Genomic DNA, 25,089 nt, shown 5'->3' with positions numbered 1-25,089 from the left:
TTCCCAACACTAGGTAGCAGCAGACGGCCAGACCTACCTAGCAAAGGCGTGGACACAGACAGTTCCCAACACTAGGTAGCAGCAGACGGCCAGACCTACCTAGCAAAGGCGTGGACACAGACAGTTCCCAACACTAGGTAGCGGCAGACAGCCAGACCTACCTAGCAAAGGGATGGACACAGAGACAGTTCCCAACACTAGGTAGCAGCAGACGGCCAGACCTACCTAGCAAAGGCGTGGACACAGACAGTTCCCAACACTAGGTAGCGGCAGACAGCCAGACCTACCTAGCAAAGGGATGGACACAGAGACAGTTCAAAACAACAAAAGACAGTTCCTTATCTTGCTCCAGTGGTAGAACTTGACAGTGGTGAAGGTGAAGGGAAGGGATACAGACAAGGGGTTTGGACAGGAACAATCCCACAGCCAGAGGCTGAATCCTGAAGCCCAAACGAGAATCAGCTGCCTCAACAGAAGCTGGGGAAAACCAGAAAACCTGGAATAAGGAACCTGGACTGGACCATGAAACGGAATGTGGATTTCACGGATCGGACCATGACAATAGTTTCCTTCAATCACCTTAAAATTATACCCCCTCACTTTGGCCATTTCTACCCAATCTATCTATGCCTTTTATCATCTTGTACACCTCTGCCAAGTCACCTTTCATCCTCTTTCGCTCCTAAGAGAAAACTCCTAGCTCACTCAACGTATCTCCTAAGATATGCTCTCTGAACATGCATCCTGGTAAATCCCCTCTGCACCCTCTCTAAAGCTTGCACATTCATCCTGTAACGAGGAGACTAGAAATGAACACAATATTCCAAATGTGGTCTAATCAGACCTATTTCGAGCTACAACGTCACAGCTCTTGAAACCATTCCCCTGGCTAATGAAGGCCAACCCACTATACTCCTTGTCAACCATTCTAACAACTTGTGTGGCAACTTTGCGGGATCTATGGACATGACTCCATGATCCCCCGTCCTTCAACACTGGTTAGGTTCCTGCCAGTAACCCTGTGTTTTGCCTTCATATTTGACCTTTCAAAGTGAATTACTTCCACATTTTTCTGGGTTGAACTCCATCTGCCACTTCTGAGCACAGCTCTGCAACCCGTCACTGTCCCCTTGTAACCTAGCACAACCTTGTTCATACCTACAGCTCCACCAGCCATTCGCAGAAGTTCTTCCCACCCTTCTCTGGTTTTGTTCCAGATTCCAGCATCTGCAGTAACTTGTGCTTCCTGGCTCATTCTTGATTCTATTTTCTTGTTTGTAAAGCTTTATCACATCTCCTACTATATTCTACTGTGGCTTTTTTTTTCTTAGATTAACTACAGTCCAGTAAATCACCTTGAGAATTTTTAGTATGTTAATATCATAAGGTAAATATTCGTTTTTGAATAAATCACTGCTCCCAACTAACTTAATTCTTCTGTAACATTGAAAATAATGCCCTTTTAATTGGACAAATTAAAACCAGTTAAACTATTCAATCATCTTCCCCTTCGATTGTCATGACTTCAGAACTTTACACATAGCTAGATAAACCATCAGGATTGGTCACCATGTTTGTTAAGTCATCACTAAACAAAGGTGACCCTGGCTCTTGACAAGGCGTCTCAAAGTGGGAACCGAAGCCACTAACAAAGATCAGGATAGTCAGGGCAGGGAAGCCCACCTCCATTCTCAACCCAACGCCATTATTTATTAAGGTCATTGGGTTGAAATGTTGGAGCTGCCCACTTTTTCCAGAAGGGCCACATAGTTCACCACATCTCAAATCAATTAAGGATGGACAACAAAAGCTCGCCTTGTCAGGGATACCGTAGAAATATAAATTAAATAGAAAACGCCCGGAGGTGTGTTCTCGCTTCCCAAGCACCAGTGGTTCGAGTGAAGGCCACCATAGAGACGTATTCTCGGTGACTTTAACTAGACTGCATTGGGAGACTCCATTATCGCTAAGAGACTCTATCAGATAATGAAAGCTTATTTCCGAGCGTGTGTGTGTGTGTGTGTGTGTTTATTTTGTGGAGTGATGACACTGACCGGAGTGATGACACTGACCCTAAAAGTCAGTGCCATTATTTTTAATAAAAAGCTACATTCACTCTTCAAATGACCCTGGACCGCGGAGATTTGTTAAATGCTAAGACGGAAACAGCAAAGCGAGAGATGCAAATAGCAGAATTGAAAGTTTGCGTGCCTCCCCGAGATAAAGCCGCCTGCTCTGGAGTCGCATCCGAACAATCTGTGCCTCCACATAATCCGTTTGTCGCTGAGCCAGATACTATCAGTTTCTGCAGTACCAGATGTGAGCGCCGCATTTATGGGGTTTACAATATTGTGCCACTGGTGGAAGATGCTGTTTGCCCTCCCCCGACTCGGTGTCACTAAACGCCTCCGGGCTTGTATGCAGACCGCCGGGTCTCCCGGGCGAGGCTAGGGCAGCCGAGGACACTGTCTAACTCACCCATTGCACTGTCTGTGGTAAACCGGAATCCAGAAACCTACTCACTGAAACATTCGGAGCGGTGCATCAGAAAAAACTAATTAACTCAGAAAAGGGGTTTTGGAATTGTTAGTTGGCAATGCCTTCTCCTGAATCCAGTAGACACAACGCGTGCTGGAGATTCTGCCCTGTACTTTAGTTAACGCATCGAGGTTTTTAACGTTATCTTCAGTGCGCTTGGTTTTATTGTAGCTTGCATCAGTTGGAAAAGATGTAATAAGCTGGAAGTCTGACCCAGCGACGGCACTGGGCGCCACAAGCGCTCGGCAGTGAGGCAAGTTCCCCGGGAGGTCTGTCTGGCTCGCTGCTGCTTTGTACAGAGCGATGTCTGGTGCGAGAGGCATTGTTCCCACTGACCAAAAGCCGCTCAACACCGACAAGGTGAAGGATGAACTGAGTATGGTAGCGGTGGACTCCGACATCGAAGACCAAAGTTACAAGCTTTCGGCAGATTGCAGCAAAACTAACGGATCGCCCAAGCAGGCGGCCGGGGAGCCGTGCGTGGTGGCCCCGCTGTTTGCTCATGCCAGATTAGGCGACTCACTTTGGAATAATGACAGTACAGTGCTCTGGGGAAGGAAGCCGCTTGCAATAAATTCTGATAAGGCTCTCGAGCACAGAAGTGACTCTCAGAGGCCAGGGATGATTGACAGGCTGCCTGGGACTTTGCAAATTGTGCACAGCGATCTGGCGCCTGCCTTGTCTCCCGAGCAGAGCAAAACTTCAGCAGGGGATTACACCAGCGAAGCCGAATGCAATGCATCCGACGCCGAGCTCCTCGCTCTCCAGGAGCGTGCTGGGGCGTTCGCCGCTTTCCCAGCTTTGGGGGCCATCTCCATGCCCCCAGGTTTCATTATCATGACTGCCCTACACTCTCCCACCGGACTGGCGGCCGTGTCGGACGGCGCGCTGCCTCTCGCCGGTCTGCCCGAATGGCCGGTGCACCGGGTGGCGGTGGCCAGTGGCGGGCACCCCGCCAAGAAGAAGAGGAAGAGGTGTGGACTTTGCGCGCCCTGCAGGAGGCTGATCAATTGTGGGGAGTGCAGCAGCTGCCGCAACCGCAAGACCGGCCACCAGATCTGCAAACTGCGGAAATGTGAGGAGCTGAAGAAAAAACCCGGCTCTTCACCAGAGGTAAACACCCAGACACACACAGTACCTGTGTACACATCCACCCACCACGCATTACACACACCGCACACGCACATTCCCACCTCCACCACTCACATGACCATACATACCCCCCCCACACACACACACACACACAGTACCTCTGTACACATCCACCCACCACGCATTACACACACCGCACACGCACATTCCCACCTCCACCACTCACATGACCATACATACCCCCCCCACACACACACACACACACACACAGTACCTCTGTACACATCCACCCACCACGCATTACACACACCGCACACGCACATTCCCACCTCCACCACTCACATGACCATACATACCCCCCCCACACACACACACACACACACACACACAGTACCTCTGTACACATCCACCCACCACGCATTACACACACCGCACACGCACATTCCCACCTCCACCACTCACATGACCATACATACCCCCCCCACACACACACAGTACCTCTGTACACATCCACCCACCACGCATTACACACACCGCACACGCACATTCCCACCTCCACCACTCACATGACCATACATACCCCCCCACACACACACACACACACACAGTACCTCTGTACACATCCACCCACCACGCATTACACACACCGCACACGCACATTCCCACCTCCACCACTCACATGACCATACATACCCCCCCCCACACACACACACACACACACACACACACACACACACACAGTACCTGTGTACACATCCACCCACCACGCATTACACACACCGCACACGCACATTCCCACCTCCACCACTCACATGACCATACATACCCCCCCACACACACACACACACACACACACACACACACACACACAGTACCTCTGTACACATCCACCCACCACACATTACACACACCGCACACGCACATTCCCACCTCCACCACTCACATGACCATACATACCCCCCCCACACACACACACACACACACACACAGTACCTCTGTACACATCCACCCACCACGCATTACACACACCGCACACGCACATTCCCACCTCCACCACTCACATGACCATACATACCCCCCCCACACACACACACACACACACACACACACACACACACACACACACACACACAGTACCTCTGTACACATCCACCCACCACACATTACACACACCACACACGCACATTCCCACCTCCACCACTCACATGACCATACATACCCCCCCACACATACACACACACACACACACACACACACACACAGTACCTGTGTACACATCCACCCACCACACATTACACACACCACACACGCACATTCCCACCTCCACCACTCACATGACCATACATACCCCCCCCACACACACACACACACACACACACACACACACAGTACCTCTGTACACATCCACCCACCACGCATTACACACACCGCACACGCACATTCCCACCTCCACCACTCACATGACCATACATACCCCCCCCACACACACACACACACACACACACACACACACACACACACACACACACACACACAGTACCTCTGTACACATCCACCCACCACGCATTACACACACCGCACACGCACATTCCCACCTCCACCACTCACATGACCATACATACCCCCCCCACACACACACACACACACACACACACACACACACAGTACCTCCGTACAGATCCACCCACCACGCATTACACACACCGCACACGCACATTCCCACCTCCACCACTCACATGACCATACATACCCCCCCCACACACACACACACACACACACACACACAGTACCTGTGTACACATCCACCCACCACGCATTACACACACCGCACACGCACATTCCCACCTCCACCACTCACATGACCATACATACCCCCCCCCACACACACACACACACAGTACCTCTGTACACATCCACCCACCACGCATTACACACACCGCACACGCACATTCCCACCTCCACCACTCACATGACCATACATACCCCCCCACACACACACACACACACACACACACAGTACCTCTGTACACATCCACCCACCACGCATTACACACACCGCACACGCACATTCCCACCTCCACCACTCACATGACCATACATACCCCCCCACACACACACACACACACACAGTACCTCTGTACACATCCACCCACCACGCATTACACACACCGCACACGCACATTCCCACCTCCACCACTCACATGACCATACATACCCCCCCCACACACACACACACACAGTACCTCTGTACACATCCACCCACCACGCATTACACACACCGCACACGCACATTCCCACCTCCACCACTCACATGACCATACATACCCCCCCCACACACACACACACACAGTACCTCTGTACACATCCACCCACCACGCATTACACACACCGCACACGCACATTCCCACCTCCACCACTCACATGACCATACATACCCCCCCCACACATACACACACACACACACAGTACCTCTGTACACATCCACCCACCACGCATTACACACACCGCACACGCACATTCCCACCTCCACCACTCACATGACCATACATACCCCCCCCACACACACACACACAGTACCTCTGTACACATCCACCCACCACGCATTACACACACCGCACACGCACAGACACACAGACACACACACACACACACAGTACCTCTGTACACATCCACCCACCACGCATTACACACACCGCACACGCACATTCCCACCTCCACCACTCACATGACCATACATACCCCCCCACACATACACACACACACACACACACAGACACACAGACACACACACACACACACACACACACCACCCTACACATACAGAAAAGCTTACAGTAGTGCCTAATTGATTGAGATCAATCAATTCTGCTATTTGTAGAAGTGGAAGCAAGCTTCTGGCTGGCTTCCCTGGACTGAATTGCTGCTAATTTTGATATGCTCATTGTTTAAGTACGGGGGTAGTAGGGAGACATTCTCCCTCTAGACCGGTTATCTGGAGGAAATTATGCTTTCCCTGGTATACAAAATAATCCCTGTGTCCTGGAAAAGTAACTTCAAAGTTGTGTTAAATCAGTCCCAACTATGTTTACACTTGGACTAGTTTCTGAGTAGCTTGTCTTGATATCTGGTGGTAATGAAGGATATAGGCATCACTATACCTACATGTGTAACTTGACCCAGGTAGTAGTGCATTCGAGTTACAGGTCAACAGTCTTCAGTTCAGCCAGTGCATCATATGCATAGTTCCATGTTGCCATCATATTTATCAATATTCCACATTGGAAGCTTTACTACGTCCTCTCTCGTAACCAAAAAACTTGAGTGTAGCTGATTATTGTGGGAGCTTCATTGAAAAGGGAGAAATCTGACTGAGGAAGCTATTAATGGATTAGTCAAAGGGTAGTGAAAACTGGAGCCTGAATATTTTTAAGACAGAAGTAGCTGTGTTGTTGCCAATTATAAAGTAAAATTAAATAACTGGACCCAGAACACATCCACTCTTATGACTCAATCATATTTTTAGTTTACTTGTGCACAGGGAGAACAGCATGGGCCCCTGTCAGCCCATTGTTCTCCAGTCTGAACAGAAAACTGCTACTCTTATAGAGAGGAGAGAATCTGCAGATGCTGGAAATCCCACCAACACACACAAAATGCTGGAGGAACTCAGCAGGTCAGGCAGCATCTATGGGAAAGAGTGAACAGTTGACTTTGCAGGCTGAGACCCCTCAGGACTGGAATAAAAGATGAGGGGTCAGAGCAAGAAGCTGGGTGGAAGGGAGAAAGAAGTACAGGGTGGTAGGTGATAGGTAAGGGAAGGGTGAAAGCTGGGAATCTGATTGGTGAAAAAGATAAAGGGGTGGAGAAGGGGGAATCTGATAGGAGAGGATAGAAGGAATAAAAGGTGTTTCTCTTCCAACCTGAGTATGGGCCCATTGTGGCAGTAGAGGAAGCCATGGACTGACACGTCGGAATAGGAATGGGAAATAGAATTGAAGTGGGTGGTTACTAAGGGATCCTGCTTTTTCTGGTGGACAGAGTGTAGGTGCAAAGTGAAACAGTCTTCCAGTCTATGTCGGGTCTCACTAATATACAGAAGGCCACACTCAGAGCATCAGATACATCAGATGACCCAATAGACTCACAGGTGAATTGTCATCTCACCTGGAAGGACTGTTTAGGGCCTTGAATGGTAGTGAGGGAGGAGGTGTAGGGGCAGGTGTGGCACTTGCTCCACTTGCAAGGATAAGTGCCGGGAGGGATGAATGGACAACAGAGTCATGTAGGGAGTGATCCCTACAGAAAGTGGAAAGTGGGGGGGAAGGAAAGATATGCTTGGTGGTGGGATCAGTTTTATACAGAATTGGCTAGTCAGTTATAGATATTGATCATTTGCTAAACTGATGTGTTTGAATTTCTTACTTGCAAGATCAATTGCCATTCACAATTGGGGTGCTAAAAGTATGAAACTTCAAGCTGACAACTGAAGTTAGTAAAGCAATTATCCCTTCGTTGTTGGGTGTGTTTCACATCCTTCCATTATTCCTGTCTCATCTGTTTCTGGCACCTTCTACTGGGCAAAGGGAAGCTATGTTCCAGCTTGATTACACACTGCCGTAACCATTCTCACCTATCTGTCTGCAGTAAGCAAGATTGGTTCTAGCAGTATCACTTCAAAGGTGTCCCTTGTCTGGGTTTGACTGCACACCCCCACAGTCATTCTCGCCTTGATGTTGTCTTTAACCCCTGCCTGACTGCAACTTCCACACACCCTCCTCGTCCTGTAAAAGGCAACATAAATCTTACTGAATTTCGATAGCGCAGAGTCTCTGAAACTCTCTGACAGTTTCTTAATGGCTGTTGATATCCAGGATGAGTGTGCTACACTTCTGGCTAATAATGGCACAAGTACCACCTCTCTTAGACAAAAGGAAGTCTTGTGCTAGTCAATTTTGAATGACCAAATGTGCATTGCCAGCATTTCATCAGTAATGTCATTGATAGCCTGGCTAGAGCCAAGTAGCTAGTTTCTCCAACAGTGCTAGGGCGTGTTAAATCCTTCATGAGCCAGTCTGGTAGGGTCCCAGAGCAGAAACACTACAATGCAGAAACACTTAGTCAACATAGTGTTTCGATGGCAGCCCCACACAGTGGAATGGTGGGATCGAGAGAGAGAGAGAGAGAGAGAGAGAATGAATATCTATGTTAGGCCAGTGACAGCTCCTCCCTGGCTTTGGTTGAGGCCAGAAATCCCATTTTAGAAGGTGTACCCCTGATAGCCAGTAGTAGGGAAAAGCTATGTCACTCATTGCTTTGTTGGGCACATACTTCTGTTATCTGAATCTAGTCCCATCCCTTTATGGTTACAGTAGCATTCTTCACCCTGATCCCATGAATCAGCTTCATAGCAGTAGGCTTATGCGATCAATCATAGGTAGGTTGATACTATCCCTCAAGACAGTTGCATTGACAAGAGTCTTTCCTTTGGGCGGTGCAATCGCATGCTCCCTAATTTTGTTAGCAAAGTAAAACATGGAATCGAACTCACTAACGATCCAAGGGTATAAACATATTAGCAAGCCACCTTCTGAATGTTCTAACCTGACTGGTTAGTACGCAACTCATGTTCATGACTAAGGCAAAGAAAAGTATTTGCGTTGTGAGATAGTTCTGCATTTATGTTGAAAACAGCTGTCCGGAAGATACAAAACTTTTAATGCACGGTGATTACTCAAGGTGGCAAATAGCAAAGATCAAGAGTTCAGTCCATCAGTCCTTATCCTCAGTGTTCTTCTGGCTCCCTGTTGCCTGGTCCAGTGCCACCGCTGGTTTAATGTGTGAGGCTTGTATCCATGTTGGCTTTCCTTTGACCTAAGTGTTTGTGGTCAGCAACACTTAGAATGGCCCTTCCCAGCTGGTCTCCAGGCTGTTCTTTTGTTGGTAGGCTCTCTCCAGTATCCAGTCTCCCAGCTGCTAGGTGTGGCACTACAGCCAGCACGATCTGCTGGTCTTCGGGGCTTTACATACCTGTTGATGGAAACCTTTAAGAGTTTATGTCAGTGCTATACAACAATGCAACAATCTTTCACTCTTAGAATGGATGTCTATCCGTTTAATTAAAAAGGGAGGGATGAGAGGCAAGCGCATGGGATGTCCCAAAATGATCTCTTGCGGAGATGGTCTTGTGCAGTTTGGAGAGCAGCACATTACTTTCTACTGGCCTGTAAGATGGACGGTGGTAAGGGCAGGTGAAATGATGCTTACACTATAAGGCTTTTTAAATTCTCAAATAACTTTACCTCTAAAGTGAGGACCATTATCACTTGAGATCACTGTTCCCTCTAAGCTGCACAGTAACTGAAATGCTTCTGCGCATATCGCCTTTGTTGTCAGGAAGCTCAAATGCTCTTTTGTATAATTTGAAATCATGCTAAAATAATTTTAAAATCTATGTTAGTAGTGAAATACCTTGTAGAATTGTGTTAATATAATCCATAAAATTTCAAAAATAATAAATGTACCATAACCTTTACTTTGAAACATTTTAGAGCTTCAACATATTTAATTTGTGAATTTGTCAAGTTACAACACAGTTAAAAAGTTCATTGCTAGTAAACCACTGGCCCGCTGAATGTCGATGCCATCTAGTCAAAACATTGTTCTTTTGCCATTGTGCTGTCAGTTGTCGTGACTGCCTGACATCATTTATTTGTGTTACAGGCTGTGGTTTGTGTTTGTCTGATGTGGATATTACCAAAATATAACATTTAAAGTGAGTTTTCAGGCCATGTACAATGACCTGCTCAGAGGAATGGTTAGTCTGTATATCTGTCAAAAAAAAAGTTAGAGGGAAATTTGAGATTTTTCTCAAGGATCCCAAACATAGAAACATAGAAAACCTACAGTACAATACAGGCCCTTCGGCCCGCAAAATTGTGCTGAACTCATCCCTACCTTAGAAATGACTAGGTTTACCTATAGCCCTCAATTTTACTAAGCTTCAAGTACCTATCAAAGTCTCTTAGAAGACCATATCGTATCTGCCTCCACCACTGTTGCTGGCAGCCCATTCCACGCATTCACCACTCTCTGAGTAAAAAACTTAACCCTGACATTTCCTCTGTACCTACTTCCCAGCACCTTAAACCTGTGTCCTCTTGTGACAACCATTTCAGCCCTGGGAAAATCCCTCTGATTATCCACACAATCAATACCTTTCATCATCTTATACACCTCTATCAGGTCACCTCTCATCCTCTGTCACTCCAAGGAGAAAAGGCCGAGTTCACTCAATCTATTCCACGGGTCAGGTGCTGAAGGATTGGAGGATAGCTCATGTAGTTCCGTTGTTTAAAAAAGGCTCAAAAAGTAAGCCAGGAAATTATAGGCCGGTAAGTTTGACATCGGTAGTAGGTAAATTATTGGAAGGAATACTAAGAGATAGGATCTACAAGTATTTGGATAGACAGGGTCTTATTAGAAACAGTCAGCATGGCTTTGTGCATGGTAGGTCATGTTTAACCAATCTATTAGAGTTTTTCGAGGAAGTTACCAGGGAAGTGGATGAAGGGAAGGCAGTGGATGTTGCACTGGAAGGCATGGACTTCAGTAAGGCCTTTGACAAGGTCCTGCATGGGAGGCTAATTAGGAAGATTCAGTCGCTAGGTATACATGGAGAGGTAGTAAATTGGATTAGACATTGGCTCAATGGAAGAAGTCAGAGAGTGGTAGTGGAGGATTGCTTCTCTGAGTGGAGGCCTGTGACTAGTGGTGTGCCACAGGGATCAGTGCTGGGTCCATTGTTATTTGTCATCTATATCAATGATCTGGATGATAATGTGGCAAATTGGATCAGCAAATTTGCTGATGATACAAATATTAGAGGTGTAGTGGACAGTGAGGAAGGTTTTCAAAGCTTGCAGAGGGATTTGGACCAGTTGGAGGAATGGGCTGAAAAACAGCAGATGGAGTTTAATGCGGACAAGTGTGAGGTTTTGCACTTCGGAAGGTCAAACCAAGGTAGAACATACAAGGTAAATGGTAGGACACTGAGTGCAGTAGAACAGAGGGATCTGGGAGTATGGATATATAATTCCCTAAAAATGGTGTCACAAGTAGATAGGGTTGTAAAGAGAGCTTTTGGTACATTGGCCTTTATAAATCAAAGTATTGAGTATAAGAGTTGGAATGTAATGGTGAGGTTGTATAAGACATTGGTGAGACCGAATTTGGAGTATTGTGTGCAGTTTTGGTCACCTAATTACAGGAAGGATATTAATAAGGTTGAAAGAGTGCAGAGAAGGTTTACAAGGACGTTGCTGGGACTTGAGAAACTGAGTTACAGAGAAAGGTTGAAAAGGCTAAGACTTTATTCCCTGGAACGTAGGAGAATGAGGGGTGATTTGATAGAGGTGTACAAAATTATGATGGGTATAGATAGAGTGAATGCAAGCAGGCTTTTTCCACTGAGGCCAGGGGAGAAAAAAACCAGAGGTTAAGGGTGAAGGGGGAAAAGTTTAAAGGGAACATTGGGGGGGGGGCTTCTTCACGCAGAAAGTGGTGGGAGTGTGGGATGAGCTGCCAGATGAAGTGGTGAATGCAGGCTCACTTTTGACATTTAAGAAAAACTTGGACAGGTATATGGATGAGAGGGGTTTGGAGGGATATGGCCCAGGTGCATGTCAGTGGGACTAGGCAGAAGAATGGTTTGACACAGCCAAGAAGGGCCAATCTATGGTTCTATTCTCACAAGGCATGCTCCCCAATCCCAGCAACATCCTTGTAAATCTCCTCTGCACCCTTTCTATGGTTTCTGCATCTTTCCTGTTAGTGAGGCAACCAGAACTGAGCAGAGTACTCCCAAGTGGGGTCTGACCAGGGTCAGACTATCTATGATAGCAGGAAATCTGAATTGTCCATGAGGATTGATAGTTACTCCGTGTGAGGCAAGATTGCCAACAGTGATCAGATATTTATTTTGTGGTCTGAGCTGCAGGAGTTGGTTCTTTGGGAACAGCAGTGAAGGTCAGTGCAGAGGATGTGCTCCAGCTTTCTGGGAGCATTCTTCAAATTGGCAGTGTGGGTGTTGCTTGCAGATGCTGAGAATGTTCATGCTTCTAGTTTCTTTGATCCCAAACCTAGGAATAAATTCTCATAATAAAATTCATCAACAGTTACAGTATCAATTCTCTAAGTTTAATAAGCTTCTGCCCATGGAGATAACAAACGCATAAAGCCTATTTGAAGATGTACGAATAACCTCCAAGGGGAGGTCCCAGCAATGGCAAATACCGGCAGTGTCTTTCAGGATTATGTTTCTGGCAAATCATATAGTTGCTGCTAAATTTCTTTTGATGAACTGCACGATTACAGTGTGATGCACCCGAGACTGAGAGACTTTCTGAACTAAAAAATGAAATTCTTCAAGAATCTCATTATCAGTTATACCCAACATCCTTTATAGTCTTGCACTCAGCATATTTTAGTTCAGAAAGTCTCTCAGTCTCTGATGCATCACACTGTAATCGTACAGTTCATCAAAAGATTTTGGAAAGTATTGTCAGCCGGATCATACTGGATTACCACATGATCATAAAGATCTGCTGTTGTTGCCTTGGCAAAGGAGTCAGCTCATTTGTTCTCCTGAGTTATTTCATCCTTCCCGTTAGTTTGAGCCACATAGTTTATAACAATTGTAATCAGTAATTGAAAAGCAGGAAAGCAGTCATAGTTCACCGTTTTTTATCGGAGTTCCAACAAGGTGAGGAACACACTTAATTTTCATAATTGTTCATTGTCATGTGCTACTCCTGAGGTGTAAGGAGATTCAGAGTAAATGTTTATGGCAGCATTACGAGGATGCTGACTTGTGTTGAGGCAGAAATGTTCAGCTGCACGAGCTGCAAGGAGGGAAGGTAGCTGTGTGCAGCTTTGGCTGATATAGAACGTGCCCACACACACATCTCCACTAATTTCTTTTTTCACAGTATTAAATAAGGAGGAAATGTGATCAAAGAAAAAAAATACACTTGGATTTATATCAGGTAGCATTTTACAACAGGCAGAATTAAAATCTTGCAAGTTAAGTGCAGTTCAGGAACAGATTATTTAAACTGAGTAGTCTATGGATCTGGGGGCAGTGGGGGTGGAACCTGTTAACAAGTTTGCCTTTGCCCAAGTGCATCTTCGAACTTTGTGGCTAGGCTGTCCATAAACAAAAACATGTCCCTGGTGGACATCCCCATGTTTACTGCTACTGTGTCCACCATCCCTTTTCCATGTTTGTTGGTTCAAAGAACCCCATATATTTAGAATCGTATTACTCTGGTCACACGTGTATAAAGCAGTTAATGGTAAAACCAAATTTTACAGCGAAATTTGAAGCAGAAATTAATCTGGTATTGATTAGAAAAAATGTGATTACTGTCAATTTTGTTAAATATAAAACAAAGTTATGAGGAAAAATGACATTTAAATTACATTGGGCAGCTCTCTCAATACATTTAAAACAATGTACAATATTGCTCAGAAGATATAGTGGAGCAGCCTCAGAAGAGTCACAGAAAATTTGTTCTCGTTCCACTACACAGCTTTAATTGTTTAATCGTTTGATTTTGTAATTATTTTTGGAAATATTGTTAAAGCACTCACTATTTTCTCACACAAGTAACAGTATAAGTTTCCTTTAACCTTAGGTTGTAACTTACTTACAATAAAGTCCCTGTATCTGCAGTTAAACTGGAATAATTTTGAAAACAGTTATGTGCATTTTTTACATATTCATTAATATCGTTGTCTCCTGTCGGACACTGATCTACAGTGTGAGGGAAACATTTTTTTAGAGCTCCTAGATCAGTTCAAGGTACATTTAAATCAATGTTTCACCCCCCCCCCCTTTGCACCCCTCAGCCTCCCATCTGCGTAGTGCTTTTGGGATCCGCTGCCTGTGGTAGGGTAACTGTAGTCTCTGATAGTAAAATAACTAGTTCCAGAACACACACACTGTTATGACTCAAACATTTTTATTTTATTTGTGCGTAAGAGGAAGAGCATGGGCCCTGTCAACAAACTGTTCTCTAGTCTGAAGAGAAAACTTAATTTTTTATACAAAATTGGCTTATCAGTTATGGATATTCATCATTTGATAAATTTGATATATTTGAATTCTTTACTTGCAAAATTAATTGTCATTCACAATAGAGAAACTTCAGTCTGTAGTAAGGCATTTTGTAGGTAGTAAGGCAAATGTCCCTTATTTGTTGAATGTATTTCACATCCTTCTGTTATTCCCATCTCATCTGTCTCTGGCACTACACTGTATGAAGGGAAGCTGTGTCCTTCCAGATTGATGACACACTGCCATAGTCATTCTCACCTATAAGCAAGATTGGCTCCCGCAGTCACACTTCAAAGATCTCTCTGTCTGGCTTTGACTACATACCCCTGCAGTCATCCTCGCCTGGATGTTGTCTTTAACCCTGCCTTACTGCAACTTCCACAGCTGGATAATTAAAAGATGACAGAAATGCAGAGTTGAGGTTACAGTCTGATCAGCCAAGTGTTCTCTGTAGCTAACTTGTGGAATGATACTGAAGGTCATCCAGAGCACATGATGATGATGATGCCAGTGTTGGGAGGCAGGACTGCAAGTCTGCAGCCCTCACTTGTTCTATTGATGGATGTTGAATTTGCTATCTTCAGACTTACAGCACAGGAGATAATTTGGCCCATTGAATACATTACAGCTCCCTAAACAATCCATTCCGTACCCCAGTTCATAAAGCCGTGTAACTTATTTTCTCACTAATGCTTATCCATTCCTCTTTGATACCCTTTATCTACACCAAGAGTATCTAGTGTAGCTAGTTAACAAAGTAGCATGTCTCTGGGATGTGCAGAAACAGATCTGAGCACTCAGCAGAGATCCAGGCAACATGAAAACTTGTTACAGATAGCAGCAGAGGTCAGGATTGAGCACGGGTCAACAGAGCGGTGAGGCAGGAGCTCCAACTACTGATTCTTATTCTGTTGCTGCAGGGTCCTTCAGCTTTCTCTTTCAGTTTTGTTTACAGAACCTGAATCTTTGTCTGTATTTTGCCCATAACCCTCTAAGTGCCTCCTATCCATGCATTTACCCAAATATGTTTTATATTTTGTTATTGTACCTGCCTGCTTTCTCTGGCAGCTCATTCCATATACACACATCCCTCTATGTGAAGGCGTTGCCCCTCAAATCCCTTCTAAATGTTCCAATCATTCACCTCTCAAGTCTTTGTCCTGTAGTTTTTAGTTTGTTTTCCCTGGGAAAATCACTGTTTCTCTTCAGCCTATCTATGAACCTGATGACGATTCACATCTGTATGGTCATCCCTCATTCTTCTACATTTCAAGGGATGTCCTAGCCTGCCCGACCTCTCCCTGTAATTCAGATCCTAGAGTGCAGGCAACATCCTTGTAAATCTTCTGCACTCTTACCAGTTTAGTGATAGCTTTCTTATAACAGGGTGACCAAAACCACATGCAGTACTCCAAATAGTCTCACTAAAGTCTTGTATAATTGCAGCATAACATCCAAACTTCAATACTCAGTGCCTCAATTGGTGAAGGTCTGCATGCTAATTGCCTTCTTCACCACCCTGTCTGTCTGTGATGCCATTTTCAGCAAACTGTGTGCTTGTATTCCAAGGTTTCTCTGTTCCCCAGATTTCGACCACTCACTTCATAAATCTTCCCCTGCTTTGACTTGCCAAAATACAGCACCTTATACTACTCTGAATTGAAAACAGTTTGCCAATCTTTTCAGGCTACTTGTCTTTCACCTACTAATTACACCTCTGTAATTTTTGATAACCTTTTTCACTCTTTAAAATCCATCTATTGTTAACCTGCAAATTTATTAATTGTGCCTTGTAAATTCACATCTAAATCTTTAATATAAATAACATAGAAACGAATGTCCCTGGACCAATCCCTGTGGCACACCAGTCACCACAGGACTGTAGTCGGAGAAATAACCTTCACCCTCTACTCTCTGCTTCCTACGATCATGCCAATTATGAACCCAATTTACTATCTTTCCCTGGATCCCATGTCCTCTGACTCCCAGGCTAGCCTGCCATGCAGGACCTTCTCTGAGGCCTTGTTAAAGTGTGTACAGAGAACATGCACTACCCTACACTAATCTGTCCTTAGTTATCTCTCCAAAATACTCAAAAGTTTATACAAAAGTATATACAATATACATCCTGAAATGTTTTTTCTTCGCAAGCATCCACAAAAACAGAGGAGTGCCCCAAAGAATGAACGACAGATAAGCGTAAGAACCCCAAAGTGCCCCCCAGCTTCCCTCCCTCCCATGTAAGCGGCAGCGAGCAGCAATTCCCCCTCCCCCCACTGGCAAAAAAAAGCAAGTCACCGAGCACTCAATGTGAGCAAAGCAACAGCAAAGACACAGACTTGCAGATACCCCAAAGACTTTGCATTACACCCGGAATTCGACATAACACGGGTTCTCTCTCTCCCTGATAAGGGAGAAAAAGGTAACTCCGTTTTCACAGCGAGCAGGGAGACCTAACAAACAACTCGCTGGTTTACGATATTAGCAGCCCGTTACGTTGCTTTTTTCGAGCTCTGTGCCTGAAGATCACAAAGATCCCTGGTCTACGGGCTCACAGCAGATATCCCAACGACACACGGGTCTCCTGCCGGGACACTGACCCTCGATCCGGCCGTCTCTAGAGCCCTGAGATCTTAGGCTTCCAAATACGAGCCGGACTCTCAGGCCGAACCCTTGGCGTGCCGAACAATGGCCAGTCCTGAAACCCTGAGAACGGGTCCCATTCCTGCAAAAAACCAAAGTCAGCATGTAACTCCAGGTAAGGGTCTTCAAAAGAACCCAGAAAGGGAAAAGCAAAGATATTAAAGATGGAAATAGAGCTGTTTCTGAAGATGCAAGCAAAGGAGTGGCCATTTAGTGCCATCTTAACTTCACTCTGCCTCCCCAAATACTTGTCAATTTTCTACATACAAAGTCCTATTAATTTCTGACTATCCTTAAACAGACCTTGCCTATCTAAATGTCAGATCCCCTCCAAAAGTTAACCCAATAATCTTTCTTTATTCACCCCAGTATTCCTACACCCCTCCTTTGTTACCCTTCTCTTCTCTCCTCTATTTACACACCCCTCCCTTCCAGTTTCTCTCTTTGACTATACTTTCATCTACACTTTCCTTGGCTGCAAAAAAAAAAGAGCCATCAGGACTGACAGAGGCTGCTGAGCGAGCCTGTAGATGGCTGTGGACCAAGAGGTTTGGCTCATGGACCAGTGCCGCTGTGATACAAACCAGGCCTGATCAACCCTGGCTGGGTCGCCTGTATGAGTGTGTCTGATGTTGAAAGACCCCAGGTTACATCACATCCTGGCCCACTCTAGGATGGACCTCAGTGTTCTTCGCCACTTCAGCTAACTTCATTTTGCTCATACGAAATGGTGTTGATAAAAAATCCTGTTCTGCACTCAGGACTTTGGGGATGAGCTGGAAGTTCAGAATGTGTAGGATGTATTTATGCTGTGGGGAGGAATGTACATGCTCCTGCTTTATCGTTTTTCTCTCAAGTGGCACCACTCTCATGGTACAAATTATGTCCTCATGTTATTTTATTTGCCAATGAATACCATTAAAATATAATATAGTTTGAATTGAAACTGTATTTAGATCATCTTGGATTTTATGTTTGAATGTAATTACCACTGCTTCAATTGAATTTCTGCACCTCTGCTTCACAGGCAGTAGTTCCTTTGTGTAGCTTGTGCAGGAGCTTTACCTGCCACCCAGCATCTGTCATACACACCAGCTTTTCTTAGTGCTTATGTGTTGTATGGCTTTAGCACAGACCGTCTGACAGGAAATAATTCAATCAATAAGTCATTTTACATGACATAAGGTGGCACTGATTGATGAATCTTCATTAAGCGTATCACAGACACACTTGAATTTAATGTTATAACTGCTGCTTCATATTCTGATGAGCACAAAGTCAGATTGTGAAGCAAGTATGTCTTCAGATTAGAAGCCTGAGGAGTGATAACTAATTTGGGATGAGATTACTTGATGTGTTATGTGTGTTAGTTATATGTCTTGTGCACCTTGGTCCGAAGGAACCTTTCGTTTGGTGGAATACATGCGTATGGTTGAATGACAAGAAAAGTGAACGAATGTGGATGTGAACTTGATTGTTGTACATCCAAGTTGGAACTGTCTGACCTGCATAATAAAAATTGGAAGCTTTATGAGAAAGGGGATTATAAAGAATTTTTCATTCTGATCATCTGCAGAATGACTTCTCAACATGAAATGAGTTGAAGTTTTGATAGTTTCAGCACAGTAGCATTAGGCGTGTACCACTACTTTTCTGAATATAAACCTGTTCATCAAATCCTGCATTCCTGTTCAAGCTGCACATGGTTAAAGGAGGTGGCCCAGCAACACCTTCTCAAGAGATGGACAATAAACGCTGGCCTTGTCACTAAAGCTTGGAAAGTTAATTTAAAAAGTGTACTGATAACACGACAAGATGAAATGATCAGATAATTCCCCTCTGTCAGTTAAGCTTGGTGACCACAGGCCATGGTTGAGTATGAACATTTGACTTATGTGCCTTCCCAAAAAAAAGGAATGAGCTCCCATTAAATATTATTAGATTCAAATGAGAACCAGTGTTGAAAAAATACTTTACATATAACATCTGTACAGTAATCAGATGTTATTGTCTCTTAGGAATGGAACCTGCCGGTTTCACTGTGTAAGGACACAAGAGAGTTGCTTTGGAAGTTACCAAGCAAAAGCATCTACTGATCTTCATTTAATGATATAGTATCAATCGAAATAACAGCTATTGTTTCTTGAAGCACATTGAAATCAGCCATTGAGATTGCGACGTCCTGATTATGTACACAGACAGGGGATGGAAAACAAATAAATGTTAAAGTTAATTGGCCCTCATCAACACCGTTCATTACAATACTGTGGAGGTATGGTGATTGTGTTGTATGATTTTGTAAATTTTTTGACTTATGGCCAAAGTTCAGAATCAGAATCAGGTTTATTATCACTGGTGTGTGATGTGAAATTTGTTAACTTAGCAGCAGCAGTTCAATGCAATACATAATCTAGCAGAGAAAAAAAATAAAAATAATAAATAAACAAGTAAATCAATTAATTACATATATTGAATAGATTATTTAAAATGTGCTAGAACAGAAAAACTTATATTAACAACATTGAGGTAGTGTCCGAAGCTTCAAAGTCCAATTAGGACTCACATGACAGAGGGGAAGAAGCTGTTCCTGAATCACTGAGTGTGTGCCTTCAGGCTTCTGTACTTCCTACCTGATGGTAACAGTGAGAGAAGGGCATGCCCTGGGTGCTGGAGGTCTTTAATAATGGACACTGCCTTTCTGAGACACCACTTCCTAAAGATGTCCTGGGTACTTTTACAACCCTCTGCAGCTTCTTTGGGTCCTGTGCAGTAGCCCCTTCATACCAGACAGTGATGCAGCCTGTCAGAATGCTCTCCACAGTACAACTATAGAAGTTTTTGAGCATATTTGTTGACATACCAAATTGCTTCAAACTTCTAATAAAGTATAGCCATTGTCTTGCCTTCTTTATAACTACATCAGTATGTTGGGACCAGTTAGATCCTCAGAGATCTTGACATCCAGGAACTTGAAGCTGCTCACTCTCTCCACTTCTGATCCCTCTATGAGGATTGGTATGTGTTCCTTTGACTTACCCTTCCTGAAGTCCACAATCAGCTCTTTCGTCTTACTGATGTTGAGTGCCAGGTTGTTGCTGTGGCACCATTCCACTAGTTGACTTATGGCCGTCCATAAAATTGGAACCCGTTTGTACGGCAGGTTGGCCTGTACCTTGCTAGCAGCTGCTTTGATTAGTTTTGTGTTCATAATTCACATGTAACTACTCTCATTTTGTTTTTGGAGAATTTACCCTGGTTTTATTGAGGAGGTTGTTCTATCTTCTCTGATCTTTACTCTTTAAACTGACTCTGTTTTCCAGGTAAATTAGGTTTGATAAACAGTTAACTCCTGGGAGCAGAATGCCCCCAGCCACCCACTCAAACCACCCCTTTCCCTCCCTAAGCTCCTCATCATTCCCAACTTATTCATTATTGCTGATAAATCTCAAAACTTTAAAATATATTTTTGCAGTTAGTTGTTTATATTCCTTCTAAAAATTCTTTCTGTTCAGCTCTGCTTTACTTATAGTGGTGCCTGAGATTTCTCACAATAATTATGAGCTCTGGGCGGGGAAGGCATATTGGAGACCAGATGTAATATGAGAACAGAATTGAAGGAATTAAAGATCAAAATTGGAGACTGGAAACAAGAGGAAACTGTTCCTCTCACATCTCTTTCTTTGTCAATTTTTTTATTAGTTAAATAAAAAAGTGTATGTGTGTGTGTGTGTATACATATATATATATATATATATATATATATATATATATATATATATATATAAACAAGAGGAGAATTATCCCAAATATCTATATCAATAACAGTTTGAATAAAAGGAAAAATACACATTATCAAGATCAAACATAGTATTAATCTAAGTATATAATAAAGAAAAAGATAATTGATTCTTCTCTTATCCATAAAAAGAAAAAAAGATAAAGAAACATTTATAATTGAAATGTACAGGAAAAAACCCAAAACATAAAAAAAAACAAAAAAAAAGATAAAAGAACTGGGCAGCTCAAACTGAGAGTAAAAGCAAAAAAAAAAACCCAAGGAAAAACTTCAAAAAGGTAACTGGAAGGGCCATAAGTCAGAGCATATAAAATATTGAATAAAAGGTCGCCAAGCTTCCTCAAATTTAGAGGATGTATGAAATGTATTGATTTGTACTTCAGGGAGTGCGAAGCGCAGAAACAGATATCACTGTGATGATTGTATGCTCTACTATCAATTGTTTGGTGACAATAAAGTATAAAGTATGGCCGACTTCTTTTTTTTTCTTAACTTAAACAGGGCATAATGGAGGTAAGCCAATAAATAACAGTAGGTGGATTAGAATCCTTCTATAAATGCAAAATGGCTCTCCTAGCCAATAAAGTTGAACGTTTATCCATTCAATCATCCGTTGAACGGAATCAGGAATATCTCTTGCTTCCAATGGAATGATCCCAAAAATTGCTCGAAGTAAATTTGGTTGTAGATCTAAATTCAGAACCTTTGATAAAGTTTTAAAGACTTTCTTCCAAATATTATCTAACTTGATACAAGACCAGGACATATGTGTTAAAGCAGCCACCTCAATATTACATCTATCACAAATAGGATTAATATTAGAAAAAATACGGGCTAATTTGTCCTTTGACATATGCGCCCAATGCACTACCTTGAACTGTATCAAGGAATGATGGGCACAAATAGAAGAAGTATTTATCAAATGAAAAATTTTATCCCATTGATTATCTGAAAGTGACTTCTGAAACTCCAATTCCCACGCAGCTTAAATTTTATCATTAGATAACATACACAAATTCAAAAACCATTTATAAATTATAGCTATTTATATTAAATTTTGAAATGGTTTGACCTGAAAAAGAGTATCAATAATATTGGGTGAATAAGCCGAGGGAAAATCTGGCAGTAAATTACATAGAAAATTCCTGATTTGCAAACATCTAAAAATGTGTACATTAGATAGGTGAGATTTATTCACTAACTGAGTGAAAGACAATAGACAATTACCCAAGAACAAATCTAAAAAGGTTACTACTCCTTTGGTTTTCCAAATTGAAAAGGTCTGATCAAAAATTGAAGGTTTAAAAAATAATTAAGATGGATTTTACTAAAAAGAACAAAGTTATTAAAGTCAAGGGATCTACAAAATTGAAACCAAATTCTTAGTGTATGTTTAATAATAAGATTAAAATCTTGACTACCGATCTTAGAAAGCAAAAAAGGAAGAGGAGCTCCGAATAAAAAGACCAAAGAATACCCCATTCGCCGAGGTTTTTCTCCAAGTCCACCCATAAAGGACAATCATGTATATCTGAAAAATGAATCCAAAAAGAGATATAATGAATGTTAGTTGCCCAGTAGTACAATCTAAAGTTTGGCAAAGCTATACCACAATACTTTTTAAATTTCTGCAATAAAGGTTTACTCAATCTAGGATTTTTATTATTCCAAACAAAAGATAAAACTATAGAGTCTATTCTATCAAAAAACAGTTTAGGAACAAAAGAGGGAATTGCTTGGAATACATATAAAACCTTCGGTAACACTATCATTTTAATAGCATTAATACTGCCAATTAATGATAGTGTCATAGGAGACCATTTAGATATTACTTGCTGCGTATACTCAATTAATGGAAGAAAGTTATACAGCTCATTAAAATTTTTGGTAATTTTAATCCCGAGTTAAGTAAAGTTGTTTTTTAGCAATACTATAAGGAAATTGGTCATATTGATCAAAATAATTGTTAATAGGAAATAACTCACTTTTATGCAAATTTAATTTATATCGAGAAAAACTACTAAATTCAGAAAATATAGATAACAAAGCAGGAATCGATCTCTTAGGATCCGAAGTATAAATTAACAAGTCATCTGCATACAACAAAACCTTATGCCCTTTATCTGCTCTCTTAATACCTAAAACCTCATTGGAGTCCCGAAGAGCAAGAGCAAGAGGTTCTAGAGCCAGGTTGAATAACATCGGACTAAGAGGGCAACCCTGCCATGTACCTCTGTATAACCTAAAATAAGAAGATTTTTGATTATTAATTATAACTGCCACCAAAGGGGCTTGATAAATCAATTTAATCCAAGAAATAAAGCATGGACCAAAACTAAATTTTTCTAAAACCTGAAATAAATAGGGCCATTCTACCCTATTAAAGGCTTTCTCTGCATCAAGAGAAACAACACATTCAAATTTTTTAGATGGAGAGGAATGAATGATATTCCGTAATCTCTGAATATTAAAATATGATTATCTATTCTTAATAAATCCAGTTTGATCCTTAGAAATAACCTTAGGTAAAATATTCCCAAACCTGTTGTCCAAAATCTTAGAAAAAATTTTGGAATTGACATTTCATAAAGAAATTTGTCTGTAAGAGGCACGGTCAATAAATCTTTTTTAGGAATTAATGAAATTGATGCCTCATAAAAGGTTTTTGGGAGAGTCCCAGAAGATACAGATTCAGTGAAAATTTGGCATTGATGAGGTGTAAGAATATCCATAAACATTTAAAAAAATTCTACCCTAAATCCATCCAGTCCCGGAGCTTTGCCTGATTGAAAAGAAGATGTAACTCTTTTAATGCGCACATCCTCTCACATCTCAAGTTCAAGCTGTTACGTACCCCGTAACTAGGTCACCTACCAGCAAAGACAGAGAGGTCCGTTGAAGTCTGATGGTACTATTTTTAAAAAGTCTTTATTTATAAAGGGGCACAAAAATAAGATTAATACAAACATTCAGATAATATACATCATCACTACTCAATCTAAAAGTGCGGGATTAATAATAATAATCAATAAGAAACAGCTCGATCGTTTGTCTAGGGGATAATATATTGTCCGATGGAAATATAAAAGTCACTCAGTTCCGGCAGGCTTCAGCCTTTGGGGACCGCTAGGTTTTCACTTGTTGGAGAGAGAGAGATTTGTGAGAAAAGAAACTTGCCCAGGTCTTTTATGAAGCAAATCCGTTGAATCGGGAAAGTTTGTTCCCCGTTGTTAGTTCAAGAACATCGGTTCTGTGGTACCCGTCACCGGCTCCCAAGCAAGGGGAACCGAACGCACGTGGCTTCCTTCAAATGGCTTCCCGCTACTACGGGGTCATTAGCGTTTCTTCTGGTGCATCTGAAGGGGTTGTTCCCCCAGACCCTCTTTTATACTTCCTCACGGGGTCTCAGATGTCAATCAGGTTGGGATGATGCAATCTCTCTCTCTCAACCAGCCCACTTTGCCCGAGGGTTTGCAAGTAGCATAGTCCCCAATTCACAAACGTGGTCTCCAGGAGACGATAGTCAATGTCGCATTATTTTGCATCGCCGGGGAACGAGGCATCCGGCATGTCTCTCTCCCATTTCCTGGGTCTACTGACCCCCCCACTAGTGCTCTTGCGATTCTCACAAAGGAGGGGGCTGCGGACATAACAAAGCCAGCAAGAGTTTGAAATATTCTGTAAAATATTCTTTTCTAGTTGGGAGAATTAAACATCGCTTAGAGGAAAAGGTATGTTTAGAAAACATACCTGGAGGCAGATAGAGGTGGCCTACTTAAGGTGAAAGGAGATTGTGCTGTCTTTACGACAGTTATTTAGTTTATAATATTTTCGCTTAGTAATTCATTTGATAGTGTTTTCTAGTTAGAATTAGAAGTGTTTAAAGTATATTCATTGCATGTAA

The 25,089-nt window shown here is 42.9% G+C and overlaps 1 protein-coding gene across 1 annotated transcript in view; it reads left to right on the top strand.

Moving 5' to 3' along the window:
* The first annotated feature begins 2,577 nt into the window (after positions 1-2,577).
* cxxc4 (CXXC finger 4) overlaps positions 2,578-25,089 on the top strand; it is a 280,723-nt gene continuing 258,211 nt past the window's right edge. Inside the window, exon 1 of the mRNA XM_059969122.1 lies at positions 2,578-3,651. Coding sequence (XP_059825105.1) covers positions 2,842-3,651 — 810 coding nt within the window. The 5' untranslated portion in view covers positions 2,578-2,841. The remainder of the gene's footprint in view (positions 3,652-25,089) is intronic.

Source organism: Hypanus sabinus, chromosome 5 (assembly GCF_030144855.1).
Source record: "Hypanus sabinus isolate sHypSab1 chromosome 5, sHypSab1.hap1, whole genome shotgun sequence".
Taxonomy (NCBI): domain Eukaryota; kingdom Metazoa; phylum Chordata; class Chondrichthyes; order Myliobatiformes; family Dasyatidae; genus Hypanus; species Hypanus sabinus.
This window is presented reverse-complemented; position numbering and strand designations above follow the sequence as displayed.